This window comes from Nematostella vectensis, chromosome 11 (genome assembly GCF_932526225.1).
Source record: "Nematostella vectensis chromosome 11, jaNemVect1.1, whole genome shotgun sequence".
In the NCBI taxonomy this organism is placed as follows: domain Eukaryota; kingdom Metazoa; phylum Cnidaria; class Anthozoa; order Actiniaria; family Edwardsiidae; genus Nematostella; species Nematostella vectensis.
In genome coordinates this window covers 4,273,092-4,295,821 of record NC_064044.1, presented here as the reverse complement: position 1 = coordinate 4,295,821, position 22,730 = coordinate 4,273,092, and the positions used below count along the sequence as shown (strand labels likewise).

Here is a 22,730-nt window from a genome sequence, read left to right as displayed (position 1 = left end):
CACCTTGACAGTTTTGTGAAGTAAGCCGATAAGGATGTGAAAAACGTACTATCTGATACGACGCGCGCTACCGTGGCCACCTTGACAGTTCAGTGAAGTAACCCGATAAGGATGTGAAAAACGTACTATCTGATACGACGCGCGCTACCGTGGCCACATTCACAGTCTTGTGAAGTAAGCCAATAAGGATGCGAGAAACGTGCTATCTGATACGACGCGCGCTACCGTGGCCACCTTGACAGTCTTGTGAAGTAAGCGAATAGAGGGGTTTTCAAAAACCCGTGAAATACTATTTACTACTAAATACACTGTAATGTCGTTGTTCTCTTTTGTTCTGGCTTGACTATTACATTTTAACAACTACATTTTGTTGCACTGGATTTTGAAAACAACTCTACGGATGAGAGAAAGTGCTATCTGATTCGACGCGCGCTACCGTGGCCATCTTGCGAGAGTGCGAGAAACATACTGACTGACACGAGATTAGCCGATCAGTGAGGAAACGAAATGGAATTCTCGCATTTTAATTTGCTTTATTTCTTACAATTTTTTCTTGGTGGCCACGGTAGCTCGCGTCACATTTAAAGTAGCCCCCAAACAATGTATGATATGAAGGGTGATTTGTCCCCTTTAAACATTCGTTTCTTTGACAGCCTTACGTGTCCCTCTTGTCTCAAACTCTGTCTGAATCTCCTCCAAAGTTTTCCCCTTTGTTTCCGGCACAAAGAAATAAACGAATAAAACGGACGCAAACACGAACGCACCAAAGAAACAGAACGTACCAGCCTCAGTGAGACCATCTATAAGAGCGCTAAATGTTTTCGTCACCACAAACGAGCAAAACCAGTTGAAAAACGTCGCGATTCCCGTAGCGGTTCCACGCGCGCGAACAGGGAAAATCTCGCTCATAATCAGCCAAGTGCATGGCCCCCACCCGAGAGCGAACCCTACAATATACACAGCTACACTAGTGACGGATAACCACGCTATGTCGACCTCGGTCATCCCGAAATTAACGGTTATAAAGAAGTAAACTGCGCAGGTGAAACAACTAATGCTCATTCCTACGCCTGCGACGATGAGGAGAAACCGCCGACCGCCACGGTCGATGAGTGCTAGGGAGATCGCGGACGCAACGAATTGGACGGCACCTATTAGGATTGGGACGCCTGTGGGATCCTTGAATCCCGCCTTTTGAAAGATTGTAGCGCAGTAGAACATAAAAGCGTTGATACCGCTGAACTGCTGAAAAAAGTGCAGGCTCATGCTGATGAGGAACGGTCGGAGGAGGCTTGGGTTCTTGAACTCTTTTAAGGAAAACCGCTGGTTTTGCGTGTCTGCAAAGAAAGCGAACAGAATTATGAATCTTTTATCCGTATGCGACATCTCTACATCTGACACTGATCTCAAGCCTTCAGGCAATGGAATGCGAATAGCGGAACGCACTAGATAACGCGCACTGAGGACTGTGGAACCACCTGCCCAGAGGCCTTCCACGCTGGGCTTTAGACTCGGCACTGCGCTGAGCACTGACATATTGTACAATAGGTTGCGCAATTTATTAAATTCTCTAGTAGTTGGAACGTCAATTCAAAGGGTTGCTGCCCTAAGAGAGAGCGCAAATAACTAACAAGACTAATCACACCGCCAGTTTACGCTCCTTTACATTACCGAGTTACTCAAAGAATCCATTACCATGGGCTTATTTAAGCAAGTAACTGAGAAACGTTCAATCAAATATCCTTAAAAAAGCATCAGACTTCAATCGTGGATGGATATTTTGAAGTTCTCTTGCAAATAGGCCGCTGTATATCCAAACAATAACAATAGAGTCGTTGGTCTACATTCTTTAATGCTTCGTTCTTTGTGCATAGCCTTGCGACATATGAGAAATAGGTAAAAAGGAATTTGATAATGCGACCGCGCATTAAAAAAAAAGCGACCGCGCTATCGCGCTCCCCAAAATTTTTAAACAATAACACAACTTACCAATACTCGCTTTGATCTCACAAAGCTCCTTGTCAATGTCATAATCAGGCCCACGTAACCACAGCAGTGTCTTTCTCGCGCGCGTTTCCTTCTTTTTCGCTATGAGCCACCGCGCCGTCTCCGGCATGAACGCCATCAGCACGACCAACAAGGCTGCTGGGAAGGATCCCGCAACCGCTGACCAGCGCCAATCAAAGGCGTATCCGATAGCGTATGAAATCAAGATGCCAGCGGTTATGCCCAACTGGTTTATGGAGCCCATGGCTCCACGGTTGGAAAATGACGCGGTCTCGGAAATGTACACCTGGGGAGAGAAGGGAGGACGGCTTAGTTGGTGCAGTCAACTCTTGATGGACGCTTGGCTCAGCGGATAGCTCTACTTACAAGAGTAAGTACTTCGTGTATAGTTCCCTAAAGTGTCACGGTATGCCGCTCTCTGATCCGTACCGGACGTGACACTTCAGGAAATCATACATGAAGCACCTACCCCGACAAGACACCTAAAAAAATATCAATATATAAAAATATATATATATCAATCAATCTTGCTTTGAGAACTGGCGTTTCTCTAGCTCGCTTCCTTTTTACATCATTTATTAAAATATTTGGGAGTCCGCTTCAATAAATTACTCGCTTTTTTCTCCCCAGCACTGTTTTCATCGATAATTTTCACGTAAACTTGCAGCAATTCGTGTTTACTTCGATCTTGCAGGCCGCCATTTTGTAAAATAGACCCAAACTTGTTTTCACAGGTTTCCTGCCAGCTAGCCCCAGGCTCTTTTAGACCCTTTAGAAAAACGACAGATAATGATATGGGCATTTTTCTTCATAAAAATCGATTCGGCTTTACCAAGGGACGCTAAACCGATGGTGCTGCTGTTAGCGTACTTACAGGGACATTGAGGGACGCCATTCCGACACCAAGACCAGACATAAAGCGACCTGCATTCAACATGGCGGCGTTTTTTCCAAAACCAATCAAAAGCCAGCCTGAGCAGAACGGAACTGACGTCAAAATGAGAGCGAACTTCCGGCCGATGAGATCGATGAGAAAACCTTGAATGGGGCCGCCCAACATAGCGCCTATATTCAACAGCGACTGGAACAAGAAAAGTAATTTTAATTTGTGATTGAGGTTTCTATTTTAGATATAACTTTTGGAATATAATATTGACATGCCTAGGGCTACTGTTATGTATGGGGGAAACTGACGTTTAGGAACCCGCTTTACTCCCTCCCCATCCCTAGCACACACAAGACACAAGCCTTTTCCCTGGCCCATGCTCCCTGACAATGCATTGCAAAATATGTAGGAGCACATTGCTCAAAACGTGTATTGTTTTGAAAGGGCTCTCGTTGATTTTATCATTAAAACGCTAGAACGACAATGAAAAAAAAATATCTATCAATGCTTTTCCGTCGATTGTCTGCCTTTGATTGAAGACACTTAGGACACCCAAAATAACAAACTGTAAATGGTGATAGATGATTGAAGAAAAATGTGACAATATAGAATGCGTGACCATTTGAAGAATTTGATATACTTTGAAGAAAAATATAACAGTGGGATTCAGTCATTTCGCACTCTACAGAAGAAAACAGTTCCAGTCAGCGGGGAGATCAAGTAATCCGATTCTCTTTCAGTTACCTCTAAAAAAGTTTTCTTTCATGTCAAATTCGATGCTGTTTTATTTTTTTACCTTAGTTTTAATATCCGCAATAAAGGGGCTTTATTACATGTCAACGCCTAAAGCATAAATATGTTTATCACTTGCAGCTCGAAATAATGAGGTTTACCAGAAAACTTGATTGCAATGAAAGAATGCACCCCCGTCGGCAGACCAGCAGACAGTGATATTGCACGAGGCAGTAAAGCAATAAATCAACTTTAAACGATTAACCAGTTTGAGAGCTCTCCAAATTTCTATTATGTTTATCAACCAGACCGTACCCGCGTACGTGTTATATTAGCATGCCATTTTTTTCTAAAAGTTCGCATCATACTGTATTTATAACCGCTAGACAAAAATTCGCGCAGTAGTTATTAGTAATGATATCCAAAAAAACTTACTCACCCCAAACCATGTAATCTCATCAGCATTTAAATACAAATCCGTAGCGTTCTTGTTTTCTAGTTGTGTCGTTGCTGCAGAAGAGTAACCCATGCAATACCCAAAGCTCAATGGCCCCAAAGCTGCTATAAATGTAGCCATCCACACAGCCCATTGTCTTTCTTTCGGGCCCTGACTGAGAGGGCTCACTTCCTCCGCTTGCTCGCCGAGACCCTCTCTGCGAAACTCGTCGCAAACTTCGTACTTTCCCTTGTTATCTCTCATAGTTTACCCTCGAATCTGTGCGGTTAATTCCCTGGGATGTGTATCCCGTTGCTGGAGGTTTGAAGCGGCGTTATTGAACGGCAGAACGCGCAAGTATTGTGATGAATTTGGTTCTACATATGACTGGAGTCACGCGCAGAGCGGGTTTCAGCCTGATCACGTGATCAGCTCGGACAAGACGGAAATAAAGGTCAAGGGAGCGCTTTGGTGACGTCACAACACGTGCTTCACATAACCATGGCAACATCCCGATACTTCGTATATATATTTCAGAACCTGATGAAGGCTTCGGGGTCAAGTTGAAATTCCTTTCTGGTGTTTATCGTTTGTTTGAACCATAATGTTCGACGATATCCAGCGTTTTCCCTTCTCGTCCATGTTCAAATCACACCAGAATGGAAAGAGCTTTAGTATTAAGGGGAACTCTAGTCTCCTTCCCTGTCTTCTACACAGCCTTTCTAGTGAATGCGCGATAGACATAAGAACGGCTGCGCACAGGAGATTAGATCTCTGCAGATCGCCCAGAAACGTGACACAAAGCGCCCGCTTAAAATAAACGCAAAGCTTGCTGCTATTTCGTTTGCAAGAGTCGTGCGCATGTGAATGGTAGCTACGACCTGTTGTGGTAAAAACGTATACTTAATCATCCTCGTAAACCCAGGGATATTTTCCCGAGGATGATACTAAATTCGTGTCCTGTAAATGGGCCTCAACAACCTCGTCAACAGCCTCGTCATTTCGTCGTTCTTTCGCCACGCATTCCGTTTTTTTATTCAAATATCGACTGCCGCTGCTACTTTTCATAATTTTCCATTTATACGATCGTATGTCATTTTGCGTTTATGTTTTGTGTTGTCGTCAGTTTGTTTTTGTAGTTGCCTCCTTAGTCAGGTGTAGTTTTAGTATCTTACTAAGATGCCGCCTACTGAATTGCAAATTTTGATGCGATACATGATTAGTTTATCCGGTTTATCCGGTTTCATCAGCTCTAAGGCACACTTTCAGAAAGTCAATTCGGTAATAACGTTATATTTTATTAGTCGCGTGCACGACGATGATAGTCCCACCCAAGAGACCGAAGGCGCCCAGATATAGGTCTAAATTATTTTCACTCTACGTCCACGAATTGTGGCGTAACCGTAAGGAAGGAATTTGTCAAGAAGAACTCGATCACCTCTTTAAGTCTATTGTCCTTCCTAATTTCACTTATGGCTTGTCCGTTTTTGGTGCCTCAGACTCGGATCTCACAAACATACAGAACTTCCTAGAGAGATGCTTTAAAAGGAAATACATTTCAAACATTGTAAACATCCGTAAACTTCTAGAGGAGGCAGATAAGAAGATTTATCGTACTCGCTTAGATCAACCTGAATATCCTCTGAGCAAAATCCTGCCTAAGAAAAAAGACCAAAAATACAACCTCAGAAAAAGAAATGTGATTTATCCTAGGGTTCACTCAGAGCGATTAAAAAATACTTTTGTCAATAGGCTTGTCTTTAAATATAGTGACATATAATTGATGTAGCGCATTTACTTATAATCGGTTTCTCCTACATTTTGTAAACTTAGACATGTTGATTTATCTAAGGCAATAAAGATTATTATTATTATTATTATTATTATTATTATTATTATTATTATTATTATTACGTATAAGACTTAGGTTTTGGTTATTGCCTCCCTATTAATGCGCGGGTGCCTCGGTACCTGTGTGTTACACAGTTCGCTAGATAGCGGTGCTGGGGCCGAAATCTCATGCCTAGCACTCAGTGCATTTAAGGCAAGGCTGAACTCGTAAAAACCGGACGGACTCAGTTAAAAAATTCTTGACAACGCATTTTTTAACCAATCAGCCTGAAAGTTGGCGTAGTTTTTCTGCATAACATGCTCGATGTTACCGACTACTCAGTTGCCATGGAAACCTTCACGTGACATAATTAAGGTGTTACAAGCTTGTGAAAAAACATCCTTTTTTCTGGCGCCCTGCAGACACACAGGACGTAATTAAAACTCCAAAATTCCAATGCTAAATGAAGGAGGGATAACCAGAGTATACAAATGTAAGCTGGAAATTTGTATTCCAAAGCTGTTGACGAAGTAAATTGAGGGCTTTGATCGATAATTGTAGAATTCAGAACGATGTGTCACAATACACTGCATTATTACAGGCAATAAAACTATTTTTCCAAACTTACACCTTGGATTTGAATCATTTAGGGATTAAACTTCTAAAACATGATTGAGAGTTGCAGTTTCCTAATAGCTAAGGTGTTTTTCAAAAGCGATAAAAGCTGACGCTCTTTCTTTGGAAAGATCGAAGCAGGCTCAGCTAAAAAGTGATCAGCGGTTGTCAGTTTCCATAGATACAATGAAAGCAAGATGGCGGATGGCCTGTGAAGGGAATACACATTGTTGCAGTAGATTGATTGAATACATGAAGAAAATGACGAAAATTGCAAGAGATTTCTTAGTTAAACGACAAAGGGACAACAAGAGATGTATCCCATGCAGAACTGTTTAAATATAGTTAAACGATCGTCTAAAATGAACGGAAAGACGTACTGAATTTAGAACGATTAAAGTAAACAGCATGATTATGGTAGGGAAATAAATGGAATCTTGAATCTTACAGTAAATAAAAAGACTCTGATTACAAAGCACATTATTGCGCATGTCCTTTTGTGTATTTTAGGCGGGATTTTCAAACAGTGGGCGCAGTTGGTGTAGTTATGGAATTGAAAAGTGCAAAGTTTTTTTCCCCAGCGAGTTTTACGAAAATTTTTGTCTTCTAGTTGTTGAATTTTATAAAAAAAAAAGTCACCCTGAGATGGCAGGGGTCTTTCTATGTCCACAAACGTGTGGATTTGGGAAGGTTATAGCATTGCAGGTGGCCAGGGAGGTCGAAAAGGCATTACCGAGAGAAAGTGGTGAAAGCACTACAAAGTACAATGCGAGAGTAAAGGGGGAGCAGTACAGAAAGTACAGGAGCTATTTCCCACCACAAGTAACAGGGGATGCTTTTGATATCGAGTTCCTTAAATTCCATAGAAAGCTGCCTGGTTTGAGGAATGCCATGAACAAATGGAACACCAGAAAAGCTGAGGAAAAATCAAAGTTTATGGAGACTTTCTCTAGAGAGAAATGGCAAGGTTTATCTGAAAATAGAAGAAAGGAACATTCATTTCAGAACTGTAAAGCCTGTGCAATCAGATACACAGAGGTTATGTCATACTTCCCAGTCACCTCAAATTTCTTCAAGGGGAAAGCAAAGCAAAATATTATATTTGCCGCTAACAACGAGGCTCAGCGTCTGCGAAATGCAACCCCTACTGTAAAAGCACGAAAACGTGATGCTACAAATGTTGCAAGAGCTCTCTTTGAGCAATATGAGGAAAGTTTCCAAGAACAGTACCAGTGTTCACTTGCCAGTGCCCTGTCATCTGTTCCAGGGATAAACTTGCAACACAAAACTGAAAATGACAAGAGAAATGAACGACGCCGCATTTACACTTCATCAAAAGAAAATGTAGAAAACCAAATGAAAGAGACTGCATTTTTGAGGTGAGCTCAATTATTTAAATTTGAAAGAAAATTTTGGGAGAAATTTTGATGGGAAGTGAAAAAAAAATCAATGAGTCCAATTTTCTATAGTTTTATTGGGATATTAATTACAACATACCAATTAATTATTAGATGTTATGGAAGTGGACAGTCCATTAGAGGATGGGAGCGTGGGCGTAGAGCATTGTCGTTTGAGCCAGCAAACACTGCAAGAGAAAGAATGGATGAGCCTAACAAGAAAAAGAGAAAAAAAGACCACACCGGGGACATGGAGAGGATGGGATGGGACAAGGCCGGGCTTAAAGCAGAGGTTGAGGCGTACCAGGGTGGTCATCTTATCAATTACAGTGCTCTAGCTAGGAAGTATAATGTGACAGACAGCAGTGGACAAGTTGCACTTAACGGCGGACAGATTGTGAAGGAGTGGCTAGTGAGAAACGGAGTAGATGTTGACCGGTTTAGTACCAAACGCAAAAACCCCATGGATCCAGTAATTAGAAGAAGGAAAAGGAGAGGGCAAGGGGGAGAGATCAGCATACCCTGTGAGCCAGACAAGAAAACACTGAAAGCACAGCTATTGCAGAAGATCCACACAAAGGAGTACAGTATAGGAGAACGGATTGTACCACGAAAGGTAGGCAGTTAAAAATAACTTTTTGCAGGGCCATTGTGTTAAAGTCAATTGTCAGATTGATATAAAAACAAAAACAATTTCAGTACATGAACTAGATTGTCAATGTCTCTACAATATGTCTCCAATGTCTTTTATCTGAAGAAATTAATTGCATATTCTCTTTGTTTTTCAGTATGAAAAGCTTATCCTTACAAAGGATCTGAAAATAAAAAAAGTGGATGTCTATACTGATGGTAGAAAAATGCCCCTTGCCAATATCCGAAGGACAATGTTAAAAAAACAGGAGAAGTTTCTCCGGGGGACAACAGAGGAAGGAATAGCAGAGCTTACAGCAGAACAGCTAAGAACAAGGCTTTTGCAGATCAACGAGTATGTGGATGGTATGGCAGTCCCAGACATGAGGGAGAAGCTAAAAAGCCATGAAAGAACAAGGCATCTGATGGTATGGCTAGATAACTCAACAGTTGCTAACTCTGGATATCTGGTGTGCCTTATGACCTGTCTTTATGACAAGGCAGTGTTCCTTACAGATGAGGAGTATGCTGCAAAATATGGAAGAAGGGTTAATGTGCAAATGCTGGTTGAAGAACCAGAGCTACATTTTATTGCAAAATGTGGGAGCTCTGACCATGAGCTTTTATTATATTCGGAGACAAGGCTCCAATGTGTCAGAGAGCTGTGTGATGACAACAGTATTTCATACACTGATATCATGAGGTTTTGTCAGGGAGACTCTCCATTGCGAGCTTTTGAGACAGGACAACAGAAAGGAGGAAACTACTTTTGTTCTACCTGTGAAGTACACTGTGACATGACCAGCGACTTGGCCTACACTCTGAATTTGGAGGCCATATCCCTTACTGAGAGACAGCAGGCAATTCTTCGGGGGACCGTCTCCCTCTCTAAATCAAAACAGAAAAAAGCTAAACCACTGGAAGGTCTGAAAAAAGAAGAGCTTGAAAAGGAACTGGCATCAAGGGGCATTTATGAAGGAAAAACGAAAATGGAGATGCAGAAACTACTCACTGAAGAAATGAAAGGAAAACAAAGAGTGCCTGCACTTCTCTTTAATACCCCAACAGAATCCCTGACCAACCTTAATCTAGAATCTTATGAAGTCATACCATGCGAGCCTCTTCATGATCTTGGCAATCATATTGCAAATTTCTTTGCTGAATTTCCAAGCCATCTGATGGGTGAAGAAAAGGCTTTGATAGAGGAGACAATCACACTCAGTCTGGCAGGGAAAGACAGCAAGAGATGTGTGGACCAAAGGGAAGCCCTTATCAAAACTGCTGGGGTGGCACACCAGTCCAATATCATGTCCAAGAAAGCCATGGCTGCCATTGACACCTTGGTTGAGATGCAGAGACTCCTCTACGCGGCAGACAGCCAAAGATCTCCGGCCTCAATTCTTAGATATAGCAACCAAGCCTGGTACCACGCCATATTGTTGATAGATTTTGTGAAGGACACAAAGAAGCTAACCTCAAGAAAACTGTATGGAGTGTACTTTCATAACCTGACAGCCCATGCTACCAGTACATTGCGCTTAATGTCTGGACAAGCTGCTAATGCAGAACGACAAGAAAGGATCTTTAACAGTATCAAGCGCATCACGAAGCAGACATCGAATTACCATCAAGGGCAAATAATACCTAACCTTTTCATCCGCTTGCAAGCAGAGCGCCAGATAGGCCTGCAACGAGATGATGTGTTCAGACAGCAAGACCATGTAAGCAAGCTAGCAACTTGCCTCCCATCTCCCAAGAACACTGTCATACCTGAGGAGCTCATTCAAAGGCATAGCCATGCATGGCAAGCTCACCTCCAAGAAATAAGTGACTTCTTAGTTGAAGGAGAAGGTGTTTGGTAGAAGAAAGTTGAAGATGGAGTTGAATTTCATGATGTCACAGACATTCCCTCTGGTTGTGGGCCCTCTCTTCACCACTTTCGATCCAGCAACTTGAAAAAAGAGGCTGAGAGACTAGACAATTGCTGGAAACATTGCATAGCCAACAGCATTCCCCTCCCTACTCACCTCCTAAGAATCGACCAAGACGATGGGACAACACTTAGAATAAGAATTGACCCAGAATCAGTTCCTGCTGACACAAGGAATGCCTCAGATGAGACAAGTGAAGAAGATGAAAATGCTGTTAGCATTACCCTGGCCCCAGATGAAGTAGTCTGTCACAATGCAGGTTTCCCCCTACCGGAAGAGGTACCACCAGTACCTCTTATAGCCACTGCTGACATCATGGATGCCACAGAGAGTGAAGATGAAAATGTAGTTGGTATTACCCTGGCCCGGGATGAAGTAGTCTGCATTGACCCGGATCTCCCTCCACCCGAAGAGAAACATGCAAATGAAGGGAATTCCACCACATCTTTACCAACTTCACTTACACCAGAACCAGCCACAAGAACAACAGATTCCTCAACTGAGTTGACATCAAGGCTAGGGAAAGCTCTGGAGATTGTTGTTGGCAAGACAACAGAAGTGAGTGCTCTTGACAAAAAGCATGCAAGACTCAAGCAGTTGCAGAGACAAAACCTCAGGGACCAGCATCTAGAAAACAGCTATCACCACAGTCTTGCCCAGATGCAGACTAAAGTCCTTGCAAAGAGAAAGAATATACAGTCTGACCTTGTTGCATGGGAAAAGCAGTTTTTGTTTGACCACAACCTCACTGCTCCTACACCCCAGTTCATGAACGAGGACAGCACAGCATCAGCACTGTTAAAACAACTTAAGTATGCCAGTGCACTTCTGAAGCAATGGGGGATCACATTATAGACCCAAGCATCCACCTCAGCCCCAGTGGTTTAGAGCCAGTTACAGACCAGCAGTTTTACAAGAGGCCTATCTAAGATCAACATTTCAACCAGAAGCTCCAAAGTTCAATGGTTGTTTTAGGAATCAAACACAGACACAAACCAAACGGCTCTTTTAGGAGCCACCACAGTTTTCAAAAGTGATGATCAAATTGCGAATAATAATGGCATTAAAAATCTCAATAAAATGTTTCAAAATTAGTTAAATAGTCCCCCATCCCCCAAATTAGAGACTAATTTCAATTTCTATGGATGCTTATGTCATTAAAATCAATAACTAAAATATTAACCACCGGTCGATACTTGGTAATTAAGTTATAATCTTTTAATGAAAACAAATCCTAAATAACAAACTTCATTCAAACCAAACGGATCAATCAAACTGTTAAAACATAAAGCAAGCCTTTAGTATCTCTGAAATACATAAAAAAAAAACATAAAGATCTACAATAACTTCTGAGAGTGGTTAGGGTTAAAAGAATAATAGCTGGGATCACAGGAATGGAATACATCGAAGGAATATTTCGCACATGGCCGCAACAAAGTCGAAGACATGACACAGTTATAGCTTTGATTATTTACATACCTTTTCCCCGCAATAGACATTCCGAAAGAAACTACTTGCAGACCATTTATTCCATGATATTTCGGCCAATTTCCTTTGTTATACACTCTAAAACTACGAAATTCGCTCACAAAATTCGCCATATCTGAAGTAAGAGCGTCACCTCAGCGCCTCTGTTGTGTTGTCAAGGATACATGGTACCTAGGCCCCCGCGGCCAAAATCAATGCTGGGGGTAAAACTGAAAAATTCAGCCGTGCCTTAGAGGCACTGAGCAGTAAAGCATTATTAGCTACCATACGGTGATTCAGCGGATGTCTGAATGTATGGTTTATTTTTTCTCTTGTCTTAGTTCGTTTCCCGGTTAAGTGTTTCGCGTTTTTTCCTTTACATTCATTTTTAACATCGTTCTCTTTTTTCATTTCACTAACATTCTGGATGTATTCCGTGTATACACCTTTTTCAATAAACGTTGTCAAATTTCTACTGACTGTAGGAACATGTCAGGCCCGTACCCAGGGGGGCGCAAGGGGTGTGAACGCACCCCCTCCCCCCACAACAGCCGAAAGTCCACTTTTGGTTCTCAATAGACGTGCTATTTGTAGTTGTAGACAAAACTCAAAATCATAAGCAAGAACACTCTGGTATGTAGCCAAATTTGACAATAAACGTCCTGTAGAGACACTGCAAAGGCATTAAAAAAATCCCTTTTTGTTCTTTCGGAGGTGGTTAGATTTTTATCAGAGAACTCCCTCCCCCCCCCCACGGAAAAATTAGGTGCACTTTTTCGGATTTCTCACCCCCCCAAGAAAAATCCTGGGTACGGGGCCTGCATGTGGATAATTTCTGCGATTATACTACTTTTATAATCTTTATTCTTGCAAATAATTATACCCATAAGAAGTGAATGGTTTTTTAATAGCCGTTTGCCTATTGCCATTCGCCATTTGCACTGACAATGTTTATTGAAATAGGTGTATATTTCCGATCCTGATGAAGGCTCAGGGTCAAGAAATCCCTTTTGAATTTTGCTTGTATAAGCAGCTCTCAGCTGACTCTGTGATCGTGTCTCATAGAAGGCATATAGATATGGGGCAGTGTATCTGAAGGCCGAGTCATGGGTGAGCAAGGGAATCCGTCTCAGTGGACAGTGCTGAATAACGTATGCGCATGAGCGTGTTCTGGCGAAAACAAACAAAATCTCAGTGTTGAATCGTTCGAGTAAAGCGGTACGAAAGGCTGACTTCGGTCGCTGTTTTGACTTACTGTACAGCATTAAAACCATACTGTACAAAAGATGACAGATTTGTATGATAATGAGGGAGTCATTATCAATTTTAGCCTTAGGTTTGATCTAGTTTTCTTAGCATTCGCCAAAATGTGACAGTTCGCCGGTAAAACGCCGCCATTTCGAAACAAAAAGGCTGGTTTAACCGCGCGGTACTGGAACTAGTCTTGCGTTTTTCAGCAATGTCGTCTCAGTGCCCGCGGAAGAGGCGTTGCCACCACCATGGTTGTGCAGTCACGTGAAAGGACAATCGTGACAATGGGACAATGAAATCAAAATCGTACACAAAGGAAATAAATAAAATAAAATAAACTCAAATAAGATAATATAACGGACTTAAAATAAGTATTAAGGAGAGCAATACAAGTGAAGTTAAAAACAATATGTACCAGTGGAATGAGAATGGATATAATAAAGGGACTCATTGATACTGTTTCAGGAGTATACAAACAACAGGGCAGGGATTACTCACAGCAAATAATATTAGGGATGCCCGCCTTCGTCTCCCTTCCCAATCGGCACTCGAGCAAACACTCTATTTATTTTACTTCTCTTTTTTCACTTAAAAATCATCTTTTCTATAACCAATTGAATTGATTTAAATTTTGTGGATATCGGCTTCGTAAGTAGGCTGCATTTACTCATATGGCAATTAATAATACTACCTTTAAAAGGCCCATTTCAGGCGCGTACACAGGGGGGTGCAAAAGGTGCGTGCTCACCCCCCCCCCTTGGGGGCCTGAAAGGGGTCACTTCTTTTTAAAGACTGTGCACACCCTTCAGACAATCCTGGGTATTTACACGACACGATTTTGTTTTACGGTCTGTATTATAAGAGGTTTCTACAAATGGTGGGATGCTCCATCTACACGCGTTCGACTGTCGATACGACTCGAACCATTTCACTGAACCAGAAAGTGTCGCAGTGGTGCCACTGGGTGGAGGAATAATTGTCCCGACATATTACACGTTATTTCTAGAAAAGAATTTTAATTGTTAAAATAATAATAATAATAATAATAAAAATAATAATAATAATAATAATAATAATAATAATAATAATAATAATAATAATAATAATAATAATAATAATAATAATAATAATAAAGCACGATTATAAGCGCATTTCGTGTCTTTATTCTATGATATTGCTTTAACGACACTAACAATAAGGATAATGATGATGATAGCTCTTCGTCTGCTAATAAATCTAATAATATAGATGGAAAGAAAATAAAAGAAATATTTTTATGTGGCCTAATCCAGGCGCGTACTCAAGGGGGGCGCGTAGTCAAGGGGGGTGCGCGCACCCCGTCCCCCCTGGCGGCCAAAAAGTGGGTCATTTTTTATTAAGAAATTTTCAAATAATATGATATTCCCATAGGATACCTATGACTGCGTACCCCCCTCAGCCAATCCTGGGTTATATGCGCCTGTAAGGGTGGAGGATAATATTCCATTTAGAATATAACCTGCGTAGTTAAAGCTAAAAGAAGAAACCATGGGCACATGCAAAAACGAGCTATATACACCCTCTATTTTTCAGTCATATATTTTTCCCTTTTTTATCTAAAATCAAGCAGGTATATGAGGGTATCGGCGAAGGTTCGCAGGGTTTAAGCATAGTATCAACAACTGGATAACCAAATTCTTGCTTTAGGAAGCAGTTTTTATTATCAGCATCTACACAGACATTGTTTCCATGGCGAGACTACAAGGTTAAAAGGTGTTAAAGTTAAAACAACAAGGAATTGACATCGAACGACTTTTTCCGCCACGTCGGTTATCTAAAAAAAGATATTCAAATATCAGCACCATTTTGAGACTTTTCTACAAGAGCGCTGGAACAAATAATAAAAGGGAGTCTATTATTTAATAATAATTGGTCTAGCGCGCGTGACTAGGCATGTAGGGAGTCTCAGATGCACGGGACGCAGTGGCATTCAACACGCGGGACGCAGTGACTAACACGCGGGACACAGTGATTAACACGTGGGACACAGTGACTAACACAGGGACGCAGTGACTAACACGCGGGACGCAGTGACTAACGTGCGGGACACAGTGATTAACACGCGGGACGCAGTAACTAACATGCGGGACACAGGGACTAACACGCGGGACGCAGTGACTAACATGTGGGACGCAGGGACTAACATGCGGGACACAGTGATTAACACGCGGGACGCAGTGACTAACGCGCGGGACACAGTGATTAACACGCGGGACGCAGTGACTAACACAGGGACGCAGTGACTAACGCGCGGGACGCAGTGACTAACACGCGGGACACAGTGATTAACACACGGGATGCAGTGACTAACGCGCGGGACGCAGTGACTAACACGCGGGACGCAGTGACAAACACGCGGGACGCAGTGACAAACACGCGGGACGCACTGACTTACATGCGGGACGCAGTGACTAATGCGCGAGACTCAGAATAATGCGAGCAAAGGAATGAATAACGCTTGGAACAGGATGGATAACATGCGAGACAGAGTAAATAATGCAAGGGATGGAGTAAATAATGCACAGGATACACACATTATAACTCCTGGATGGTGTTCACAATGCCCTCACCTAATGTGATGTACAGGGTTTCAGTATTTGTGCGACTCGGTGCCTCCATGCCCAAAGCCTCCAGGGCCAAACATAGCGGCGTAGCAGGGTTTGTGACAGTAGGGCTTTCCTTCATGCTGTCAGCAATAGAAAGAATATAGAACAATAACATGAATATTGGCTGGTTACAGTAGGGCTTTCCACCTTTTTTTTTGGAATAGAAAGAATATAGAAGTTTGATTATGGAAGTTGAAGGAGGGAGAGGAAAATGCCTTTCTATTCACCTCTGATTAGCCGAATGACACCCAATTGAAGACTAATACTAGGGGTGGGTATTCATTTTATTGGTGTGAGAGGGGGGATGTGGAGGCTAGCTGAACACTAATGAGTGGTGTTTCCAGCTCAAATGTTTAGAGGGGGGTTCGTATCTCTGGGAAGCAAGAGACAGAAAATGAGAAGTCTTTGTTCGCAAACAGACAATGCACCATAACAGTGCAGTCGCTGTATTTATTTTTTTGAGAGATGCTTACAGAGAAAGGTTGATTAAAGGGAGTCTGTGGTCAAGAACAAGGCAAGGCTAAGAAAATTAATTCAAGGTTGGGTAAATGTACTGCGGAGGGAAAAAAGGGGTTTTATTACCTCTGCATGACTTCCAGGAGACAACGTTTTTTTGCATTTCTCACACTTGAGACACGGCCGGTGCCAGTCTTTTCCGAGGGAGGTCACCCTCTCCGCTGAAATAAGAATCATCAAGTTTAGTACGGTCATCCCTCCCCCCCCCCCCCCCCCTCACCATGGATCGGCCACTTCAAGCTATTGTATAAACCTCAGTTTACTGTGACGCCACAACTCTTACTGACCACAGGGAACCGAGCAAAATCCTGGGTTAAAATCCAATGCAACCCTCCATGTAAAAGTGTTTCAGGCAATTTTATTGAGAATTTTTTTATAAATTTTGAGGTATAAAAGCCCCTTATATTATAAGCCCTATAGTACATTGCAGCTCACTAAAATTACGCTTGGGCTACCTGTGCCTAAAGCTGCTACACACAACATCCCCTGGAGCCTAGGGAATCGCGAATTATGGTTTTATCTGCCGAACTTTTTTCCCCCCAGCAGCTTCGTACTAAGTGTAGCACACGGAAAATGCGGTTTCATTATTCATGTTTGATTTTTAATTATTAAACTAATTTTATTAAAAAACGTTCCTCACTTGTTATGCAAGCTTTAAGCTGTATTACGAGAAACTGAAAACCTTTAGAGTATGGCTAAAATTCGGCACGCATACAAGTGGATGTCACTTTGTGGCCGCATTTAGCATGTCATGAGGCATCTGGCACATTCAGCGATGTTCAATCATGTGTAGAAAAACAATCATGTGTAAACACGATGAAAAATAGAAAAACACTTCGTGAAATCGACATGAAACACGGCTAAAAGAGTAATTTTGGAGATGCTAGACGAGTTTTCAAACGATTTCGACTTGGTGTGAAAAAAAAAGGAGTTAGAAACTTAGAGTTAAGAAGTAGAGATCGACAATTCGAGGCCAGACGACACACAGCTTCCATTCACTTGAAAATATGCTTCATCCTCGATTATAATAAGCCCATGTTTAACTACTTACCGAAATAGACCTCCTTGCTGCATTTTGGGCACTTGGGCATTTTGAGGTTTAGCAATCGGCTGTTTGTTGCGTGTCCTTGCGTTTGTGTGGTGGGCTCCGTTCAGCTCAATGTCACGAAAGCACTGGACACTCCTTCTTTCACACCTATTTCCAAAACGTTGTCTGTGCAAACGGCGAATGGTGATTGACAAAGGTAGTTCTACGACCGAAAGGACCCATGGATCCCAAAATATTTGTCCAAATTCAGAAAAATATAAATGAAAAATACGACTATCCCTTAAATGTAGTGAAAATATGGTTTTGACATCGCTTGTATTTATTTACCACTTTAATTCTTGCAAATAATTACTACCCATAAGCACCTTTCGGTCGTCGAACTGTCATTTGGCAATTGTCATTCGCTTTTCGCGCTGACAACCTTTTTCAAAATAGATGTATTCACACCTTATCAATACAAGTATGCAAATAAACATTAATTATTCATGCAATTATGCTTATAGAGCTCAAGACTCCATTGCATTGCGACTTTAAAAAGCGAAGATACCGAATAATTTTGATGAACCCCTTTTATTTGACCATATGTGATTTGACCTTATACATGGCTATTGTAAGCTTTTCTTAGCAATTGTTCTACAGCTAGATATTATAAATTAACAAAAAAATTATACACGAATTTCAGTGGCTTTCTATTATCAGTTTACGCTATTTAGCATGCATAGATTTCAGTGGCGGTAATAACAGTACTGAAAATATATATTTCTTCAATACTGAAAATTATTTTTTTTTTATTTTGGCTAAAGTAAAATATTCCTTATGCTAATTGATTCATAGTAAATACTGACCATTCATAAGTCACCACGAAAACATAACTAAACAAGTCAAAGTATGGCAACTATTCATCACAAAGCAGATGCGTCACATCAAAAGAATTCAAGGTAGTAATATATATTCAAGAGAAAAGTCTAGAATTTGAGCCCAAACAAACAAGAATTTACAGGAAAAAAACGCTTTTTTGGTAAGTAGAAATAAAGAAAAAAACACAGGACATCTTTACACGTGCTGGCAAAATTAATCAGCTAATGGAACATCTGTCTGCCGGAAGCATATATTCCCTTCGGTTGATAGGAAAACAGATAATCGGAAAAAGTCCCATAACCGAGGACTTGTCGGAATACGAAAACCTAAAGGCGAATACCTACAGAGAAAACAACGTATAATAATAACCTCTTAGAAACTGAAATATTTATAAAAGTTTACGTGCGTTGTTATCAAATTCCATTCTTGACAGCCAAAATGGTTATTGCGCGCCCCCGTTTTCAAAACTCTATAAACTTACTGTTTTTTCTGATCCGTCTATCGGAGGGGGGCGTGCTGTAAACTTAGGGATCCGAGCTTTCCTCTCGCCGCTCTCAAGTTCGGTAAGAACATGACTCGCGCTTTGCCGAAAGAATTGCGTTGGCGAGTGTTTTTTTTTTAAGCTGAGATTTGAATGGTAACATTTAATTTAACGTTATCTTCATCGTAAACAATAAAAAAACATAGGCTGACGAAGCTGTCTGTAGAACTATCTTTAATATCTTTTTTTTCCTCAATCAGTTGCTTGCAGGAATTTTTTTTCAATATCAACCCCACCCCCCCTCAGAAGTCACAGGGTCCGCCCCTGAGGACGCCTGTGAAGGAGTTCATTTGTATGTATTCGTTTTTGTTAAGAATATTTTTCTGTATTAAAAAGGAATAATGTCCAACGTATAAAAGTACGGCTCCTAAAAAAATCTAAGCTCCCTTTTAACAAAGTGCGTCAGCTTTTGCATTGCAAAGTGCCATTACAGCGTGATTTATGATTTTTGGACGCTATATTTAGGTTTTTCGTTGTTTTGGGCACAAAAGATTTCATATGCACGTGCGTGACTGGACAAAAAAGTACAAAAGGCTGAAGGCAGCATTGTAGATCTAAGTCGTAGTGTGCTGCAAATGACGACATCACTACATTACTATAGCAACAGCCCTATACCCAAGAGACGCAAGTGTGAAAAAGACCCCGAAATTTTTCACTGCACATCTCAGCGAGCTGTGCGTGGCGTAACCGACTAAGACAGGGCTGGGATCCTGGTTATTGCCTCCCCATTAATGCGCGGGTACCTCAGGTTCTTTTGTGTTGTACAGTTTGCTAGATAGCGGTGCTGGGGCCGAAATCTCCAGCTTAGCCGTAAAGCTTTATGCTGCCATACGGTGTTTCAGCGCATGTCTGGAAGTATGGTCTTTTTTTTTTTTCATTTTACCCGAACTGGACGAGGTTCGATTCTTGGCCGACGAGGTTCGATTCTTGGCCATGTCCTCGAATTAATTTTTTTTTATTGTTTTCTATTACTATATGTAATTTTTATGGAGTTATCTTTTCAAGATGTCTTCACGCAGCATATTGCAGCACATAACCGTTCTTAGTTTTCGGTCAATTCCATATTTCTTGCTCACCCTTTCTCCCCTTTGCTCAGCTCTGTTCTTCGTTGTTCTACCAAGTCGGTATTCCTTGCTCCCCTCGTTCAGCCCCATTTTCTCCGTTTTTCGGTGAAGTCCATGTTCCTTGCTCACCCTTGCTCCCCTTTGCTCATCCCTTTTCGGATATTTTAGTTTGTATCTATTCATTACAGATTTAATGTTTTCCACGACTTTAAAGATTGAAAATAAGATAAAGGAACTCCCGAGAGCAATGAAAAATAAGAAATAAAGGAAAAAAAGACAAAAATGCTTGCTCAACCTTGCACCTGGGAAGAAAAGTAAAAAAGGCATCCCCTTTACTACTCTAGGCATGGTATATCAAGGGATACACGAAGACCTATGAAATATAACTTCCTTTAGAGTACGGATCTTCACTGATACTGAACAATAAAGAAAAACTGCCTTCTCTTTTGGAGATTCCCTTTTAATAGTGATCACAATCTTCTAAATATGACACAAATGGGGTGGCATGGTATAAACTATCTAAAATAGAAGTATGGATTTCTTGCTTTCAGATCTTTAGTATTCCAATCTGAAATAAATAAAAAAATGAAAGCATCACTAAGAACTCTTCTAAAAACTGTTCTAAATAAAAATTCTAACATTTTGGTCAACGCTATCTAATCCGCGGATGTCACTGAAAAGTCTCAATTTTTTTTCTTACGTTAACCAAGCTCTCAGGCGCGCACCCAGGTAAAAAGTCTGGTCTGTTTACGAAAAATAGCGCTAAACTTTATCGCCTCAAGTAACAGAATAGAAAGATGCAGGTTAAACTTGACATTCAAACGCTAACTAGTTCTAAATCATTTTGACCTGTTTAAATAAACAGAGGGAAATAGATCTGAGGATATGCACCACATACTAAACATACTAAACATACTAATCATTTCGACCAGTTTGCGTAAACAGGTGTTAATAGGTCTGGATCTGCGCCTTTCGTCATCCAAGCCACTGTTGCGCGAAAAATGATCAATAAATTCGCATCGGCTTATATCTGCAATCCCTTTGCCGTTGATTGATTGGTACACTAAAGATGATTCTATTTTTGGATGTTTATTTGAAATTTTGTCTGCAAATAAAGCCAAGGTAAACAAGAAAGCACAAGAGGCTTACAGAGTTCCTTTAAAACTCAGAGAGCAAGCTAAGAGAGGCGTGCTAATGCACATAGAGGACTTGTCAGAGGAAATCGTGTATTTCGTGTTTGCCAATTGATATGTTGTGTCCAGTTGACGGGAAACGATTAAGAAGAAGGAACAGGAAAGCTTCTTCAAACATGTATGGAATATCCATATTAACAAAAGCAACACCATTTTCATACAACCCACAGTAAGACCTAGTTTTCTAGCAGGTTATGCTTGTCATCTTTTATTGCGAAAAAATCAATAATAAAGATAAAAAGAGCAATCTTGGTGCTCACCAAGAAAAAATTTAATTACCACAAATGTTCGTCTAGAGCCATTCAGTTGCCTTTGTGGCGTTGGTTCTTCCAAACAGACTTATGCCTTTGTCTGGTACTTGCGGGTTAAAAGCTTTATGAGATGGCGGTGTTAGCTAGGGCCCCTAGGGGGTGTTGTGGGGTAACTAGGGAACTCATCCTTAATAACCACGCACATAGTATGCTTGTAGGGTTGCTAACCTTATAGGACAGTGTTAACTGGGACCTTTTTAAGGTGGCACCTCTCACCCCTAATAACCACGCCCTTACTATGGCTCTAGGACAAGCTTGTAGGGTTGCTAACCTTGTAGGGTAGTGATGGGACCCCTTAAAGGGGGCACCTAGGGAGCCCACCCAAATAACCACGCTCTAGGACAAGCTTGTAGGGTTGGTTACCTTATATGTCAGTGTTGCTTGGGATCTCTTCAGGTTGAGGTCACTTTTTCGCCTTGGGATCGTACGTGTGTGACTCTGTTCCTCCATGGCCGAACCCCTTTGGCCCAAACAGCGCGCTGTAACACGGTATGTTGCAGTATGGTTTTCCTTCGTGCTGGATACAGAATGGGATGAGATGAGCAAAGACCTCTACCGTGGGGGTGGGGGGTAATGGACTGTGGAGCAAAATATCTTCTCTTTTCGATGGCGTTTATTATGAGGCCAAAAGCGAAGATTTCGCAGCCACCCCCCCCCCCCCCCCCCTCCCCCGACCCCTCACACACACACACAGAAACATGCGCGTAAATAAGAAATAAATAAAAATATGATAAATGGAAAATAATGCCTTGGCTAACAACTTCCCAGAAACTGAATTATTTGCCTTTTAACGTTTTGTCTCGTTAACCGTGGGGGTCTTATTTCGACCTTCCCAGTCTTACACTACTACTATTAGAAAGGTCAGGCAATATAGCGCATAGGACGTAAACAATATTGTGGTTTCTCTAAACATCTAAATAATGTCACTGTCGCATTAAAACACATAGTTCTTTTACTAGTTATAAAGCTGGCTTTAGTTTATGCAAGGATCTAGTAATGTTCGTGCTAAGGCAAGAAAAGATTAGCTCCGTCTTGCCAATTACAAAAGCTTTAATGCTTTGAAGCTACACACGATATATCCTTATCACGGCAAACAGAGAAATGTGATCAAATCTGAATTCTGTTTATTCTAAATGCAGACATGTGATTTCAATCTGTAAGTGATAAAAATAATAACGTTGTGTGGATTGTGTAAATTTTTTTTACAATACTAAGTTACTTAATACAAAATTACCTGAGCGTGGCTGCCGCAAGTTAAAGTTTTCTTGCATTTTTCACATCTCAGACATGCTCTGTGCCAATCTTTGCCAAGAGAAGTCACCTTCTCGGCTAGAACACACACACACACACACAACAAAATATTAATTTAAA

The 22,730-nt window shown here is 41.3% G+C and overlaps 3 protein-coding genes and 1 long non-coding RNA gene across 6 annotated transcripts in view; 1 reads left to right on the top strand and 3 right to left on the bottom strand.

The window, feature by feature from the left end:
- Window positions 1–314: 314 nt before the first annotated feature.
- LOC5503763 (solute carrier family 2, facilitated glucose transporter member 8) lies at window positions 315–4,492 on the bottom strand. Its single transcript, XM_001624665.3, has 4 exons — window positions 4,065–4,492; window positions 2,882–3,088; window positions 1,990–2,293; window positions 315–1,337 (listed from the first exon to the last, which is right to left on the bottom strand). The coding sequence occupies exons 1-4, from the start codon at window positions 4,323–4,325 to the stop codon at window positions 631–633; spliced, it is 1,479 nt and encodes a 492-aa protein (XP_001624715.2). The 5' UTR covers window positions 4,326–4,492; the 3' UTR covers window positions 315–630.
- Window positions 4,493–7,152: 2,660 nt separating this feature from the next.
- LOC125573696 lies at window positions 7,153–11,782 on the top strand. Its single transcript, XM_048734401.1, has 3 exons — window positions 7,153–7,886; window positions 8,019–8,520; window positions 8,693–11,782. The coding sequence occupies exons 1-3, from the start codon at window positions 7,153–7,155 to the stop codon at window positions 10,394–10,396; spliced, it is 2,940 nt and encodes a 979-aa protein (XP_048590358.1). The 3' UTR covers window positions 10,397–11,782.
- On the bottom strand, window positions 7,425–12,194 carry LOC125573697. Of its 3 annotated transcripts, XR_007314182.1 has the most exons (5): window positions 11,945–12,194; window positions 9,313–9,422; window positions 8,005–8,092; window positions 7,738–7,795; window positions 7,425–7,480 (listed from the first exon to the last, which is right to left on the bottom strand). It is a non-coding gene; the product is annotated as an uncharacterized LOC125573697 (long non-coding RNA). The 3 variants fall into 3 exon arrangements; XR_007314181.1 differs by having other exon boundaries at window positions 7,738–8,092; XR_007314180.1 differs by having other exon boundaries at window positions 7,425–7,795.
- A 2,663-nt stretch (window positions 12,195–14,857) lies between these two features.
- Window positions 14,858–22,730, bottom strand: part of LOC5503764 (cysteine-rich protein 2) — an 8,361-nt gene continuing 488 nt past the window's right edge. The window contains exons 2-8 of the mRNA XM_048734532.1: window positions 22,594–22,688; window positions 21,766–21,876; window positions 17,396–17,489; window positions 16,411–16,505; window positions 15,793–15,908; window positions 14,965–14,996; window positions 14,858–14,934 (exon numbers count right to left, since the gene is read on the bottom strand). Coding sequence (XP_048590489.1) covers window positions 15,813–15,908; window positions 16,411–16,505; window positions 17,396–17,489; window positions 21,766–21,876; window positions 22,594–22,688 — 491 coding nt within the window. The 3' untranslated portion in view covers window positions 14,858–14,934; window positions 14,965–14,996; window positions 15,793–15,812. The remainder of the gene's footprint in view (window positions 14,935–14,964; window positions 14,997–15,792; window positions 15,909–16,410; window positions 16,506–17,395; window positions 17,490–21,765; window positions 21,877–22,593; window positions 22,689–22,730) is intronic.